Source organism: Lolium perenne, chromosome 6 (genome assembly GCF_019359855.2).
Source record: "Lolium perenne isolate Kyuss_39 chromosome 6, Kyuss_2.0, whole genome shotgun sequence".
Classification (NCBI taxonomy): domain Eukaryota; kingdom Viridiplantae; phylum Streptophyta; class Magnoliopsida; order Poales; family Poaceae; genus Lolium; species Lolium perenne.
In genome coordinates this window covers 117,090,704-117,094,974 of record NC_067249.2, presented here as the reverse complement: position 1 = coordinate 117,094,974, position 4,271 = coordinate 117,090,704, and the positions used below count along the sequence as shown (strand labels likewise).

At 51.6% G+C, this 4,271-nt stretch overlaps 1 protein-coding gene across 1 annotated transcript; it reads left to right on the top strand.

Moving 5' to 3' along the window:
* Nucleotides 1-2,268: 2,268 nt before the first annotated feature.
* LOC127323155 (protein SMALL AUXIN UP-REGULATED RNA 16-like) lies at nt 2,269-3,370 on the top strand. The gene has a single exon (XM_051351342.2). The coding sequence runs from the start codon at nt 2,696-2,698 to the stop codon at nt 3,158-3,160; it is 465 nt and encodes a 154-aa protein (XP_051207302.1). The 5' UTR covers nt 2,269-2,695; the 3' UTR covers nt 3,161-3,370.
* The last annotated feature ends 901 nt before the right edge of the window (nt 3,371-4,271 follow it).

Here is a 4,271-nt window from a genome sequence, read left to right as displayed (position 1 = left end):
CACTCGACCAACGCCTTGGTCACCACCCATTCTCCGGCTTCGGGCGCCGGAATCAGGTCACCCGGAACTGTTCGCCAGGATCCGGGTTGCAGGAAGCCTTCCGCCTCGAGGTTGCGGAGCTCATTCTCCGTAGTGGTACAAGGCCACCATTGCCCCTTGACCTCGCCTTCGCGAGATCGGGCTTTTGATTTCTTGGCGGCGGCCTCCTCCACCTTCTTCTCCATCTGTTTGGTTCCGGCCATCTCTTCCGGGTTGGCCGATGTCCCTTCGATGTTTTTGCCGGAGTCCTTGGAAGGATCTAGCTGAACAGGGATGGAAGGGGGGGAGCGGAGGAAATGGGGGTCGCTGCGATAGGCTCTGACTGCGATGGAGGTGGAGTCGAGGAAGACATCTATAAAATTGCAAAGCAACTAAACTTAGCCAGAATCGCTTACTACACCATAGTCATCCCTACCAGCATCGGTGAAAAAACCTCGAGGCCGAAGGACTTACTGGAATGGTTTCCGCGGTGGTCAGAGACGCCGGCGGTGAGGTATTTTCCGCGGTGGCTCGTCGTACTTAAGAACTCGATGAACTCGATGAACTCTGTACGGCGGCGCTGGGCTCCGGCAAACTTCCGGTAGACTCCGGTGCGGCGGAGAACTGAAGCTCAAAGGCGGCGCTGGGAGGAGAGGTGAAATGGGGGGAATGAGTGATTAAGGGGTGAGCGGTGAGATATTTATAGGTGGGGGGTGAGATTCGTGCTCTGCATCCTGTGGTCGGAACGCAAGCGTCGCGCCGTTGGATGGCCGACACGTGTCAAAAACCCTAGTGGTAAAAATGTCTAAAGATAAGTTACCGCTCAAATTACCCGAAAATAGCGCCAAGATTGACGGAACCGTTCGAACAACTCAAGATTCCGGGTAAGGAGTCGGAAACGAGTGACTATTGTTTCTGCAGGGGAGTAACCCGGAGACTCGTTGTAAAAATGAGGTCGATGGATGAAGTCCCACGGGATGAAGTTTTTTTCGGCATACAAGCTGGAAAATAAAAAAGTTCATGAAGTTGGAGTTCTTCAATATTCCCCATGTTACCGAAAGGATTGTCGGAAGTAAAGATGATTCAAGTAAGGCGGAAACAAGAGGTGAATCTCAGATAACTCTGGGGGCTACTGTTGTGGGTATACTTCATAGGTGTACCATAGACAGTGCCAAGATCCGGCAAGCCCGGGTGGCCCATAGACGGTGATGGTGGCATGTGGCCCATCGAGCGGCCTAGTTGATGTAGATCATGAAGGATGAAGTCCAGCCCAGCCGGATCCACCAACAGATCATGGAAGTCGGATCCGGCCTGGCCCATCAGGGGTAGCCGGATCCGGTATGACGTATAAGGAAAGGCGGATCCTTGACGTAGATGGAAATGTAATATACCGTAGTTAGGCAACTTGTATTCCGGCTAGGACTCTCTGTGTAAACCCTTGATTTTGTGCGCCTTTATAAGCCGGATCATGGGAGCCCTAGAGGCACAACCACAACCCATTGTAACAACGCGAAAGCGCCCAGATAATTCCAGACAAGCAGTAGTAGGCCCTATCATCGTACAGGTGTTCCGAAGCTGGGTAACTCGCGTACCACCATCCTGAGGACTCTCCGCCCAATGGCCCTTACTTCTTCTTCCCTTCATGAGGATCCTCCTCTGAAGTACAATCGAATAGGATACGACAAGTATCATGCATATGATACTAGTGTACGATATTATCTTCACAATGCATAGTATCATGTATTAGTATCATATATTACATATATATTTAATGATGATTTGTAGAATCTCAATACAAAAGTATGTACAAAATTTGTTTGGCATTAATTTTTCTAGTATTATGAGGTGGCAGGTTGATGATGTGGTATGCTTGCATGTTGAGAGAAATCATGTAATGGGGAGCTCCTATTTAGATACTCCCTCAGTTCTAGTTCGCAAGGCAAAGTTTTCAAATATCTTGACCCAATGTGAATTCTCATTGGCTCTAAATTTTCACGTAAAAACGTTAACATCGGCGCTGCAATTAATTGGGAAAGAACTTTATTTTCTACACTTTAATTGGTGGGATACAAAGGAGGAATCTTTTGCATGCAATAATGAATCCGTTTTACTCCCACATTAAATGCAAATGTGCATAGGAGGTGAGCCATTTTGGGACAAATATTTTTTTGAACTTTGCCTTGCGAACTGGGACGGAGGGAGTATAAAAGATTAGTCTCTCGCCATAGCTAGGCCCTCGTTTTGCGCATGCCTGCCGTTCTTAGCTTGCCCTTAATCTGAAACCCTTCTTCTCAACCGGTCCATCTGATACAGCCGCGAGAAACCAGCTTAGGCGCTCGCTTCGCCCTTCCTGTAACCCGGCCCGTTTTATTCTCCAAACCAACCAGCTTTGCTTGTTGATTTTCATCTATCTCCTTGTTCGGCTCGCCGCCGATGCATCCACCGTCGACACTTGCCGTCCACCAAAAGCCATGAGTTGCACCGGGAACACCAGCAGTACCCTCGCGCAAAAGGCTACCAAGGACATGTCTCGTCTGCAGCAAGCCTACGACCGTGGCTAGCTCCTCTACCTAGCTAGACGCCTCTCCTGCTGCTATTTGTACTCCTAGTTCTACTGTTTCTTGCACGGTTAATTGCACGCGCGCTAGCCGTTTTCGTTGATTAGTTTCCCACAATCATGAAAGAAGGAGGCGAGAGGAAGAACATTTTGGCCAAGACGCTCAAAAAGTGCCGGTCTCTGGGCCACCGGAGGCAGCCGGCAGCCTCCTGCGCCGGCCGCGGCAGCGCCCCGCAGTCGCCGTCGCCGCGCGCGGCCGATCACGTGCCGGCGGGGTGCTTCGCCGTGCTGGTGGGGCCGGAGAAGGAGCGGTTCGCCGTGCGCGCCAGGTGCGCCAACCACCCCCTCTTCCGAGCGCTGTTGGACGAGGCCGAGATGGAGTACGGCTTCGCCGGCTGCGACGGCCCGCTCGAGCTGCCCTGCGCCGTCGACGACTTCATGGAGGTCATGTGGGAGATGGAGCAGGGGGACGGCGCCGCGCCGCCCAGCTGCACTATCTTCGCCGGCAGGGGCTACCACAACCAGCAGCAGCACGGCTACCACATGATGAGCCCGGGCACGTTCCTGGTCGCCGGCCGCTCGTGATCACCAACCACTACTCCAATGAAAGTCGATCGTCCTTCTTCACCGCATGCTTGATAGCTTAGGTCGTTCATGCCAAGTTGCCAGCGTTTATTTCCATCAGTTTGCGTATGTCTTCGATCGTCTTCTCCTAATCTCATGCATGTCTCCATGTACGTATATGGAGTTCACTGTAAGCTATGAACAAAAGATAATTCTTTTCTGTTCCAATTACATAGACGAGTTCCAGAAGAGCTCCCCTGGACACCAAGGAAGCAGAGCACTGTGGAACCAAAATCGGAGCCTTGTTACATTTCTTATTTGGCCAACTGTTTGATGAACCTGCCATAGACTCTGGGTCCTGAGAATCCTTCGGAGGCTCCAAACTTTCTAGCCTTCTGCTTCTCTGCTTGACACGTTTCCATTTTTTATCTCAAATGCAGACTTTATTTTTGCTTTATTGAAGTAAAAAAAAAAGGTTCACCTAGAAAAAAAACTTGCCGGAGACCGACCTCAGCGGAGACTTCGCCGGAAACCTCGCGGTGAGCCAGACCTCGCCGGAGACACCCCGGAGACCTCGCCGGAAACCTCGTAGCAAAACATTTATTCTAATGTAGTAGAACCACCTAACATTTGTAGCACACAAAATATACAATTGTAGGATCGTGAACTACTCCTTGCCGGCGCACCGCCATCAGCATTAAGCACAGTCACTTCCTTCTTGCAGCACCGCCGGTAGCATTGTCGGTGACCGTTTGCAGCAATGTCGCTAACCTTTTGGAGCACCAGCACCGGCAGTTTGCAACACCGCCGCTGACTGTTTACAACAGTATAGGCCTTCCTTTGCAGCTCGGTCGCCCACCATTCATAGTACCATACTTCGCCGGAGATCTCGATGGAGACTTCGCCGGAGCACGGTACTTCGCAACGGCGACCTCCTTGTAGCAACGATGTCTGCCGATGGCAACACCACCACTACTCCTTGCAGCATCAGCAACCGCCATTTGTAGCACCGACGGCCGCCGTTGGTAGCACCGCCGGTCGGCGTTGGTAGCACATGCAGCCACCATTTGCAGCCCCCTAGCCTCCGTTGGTAGTACACAACTGTAAAGCCGAATCTGATGAGCGGGTCAGG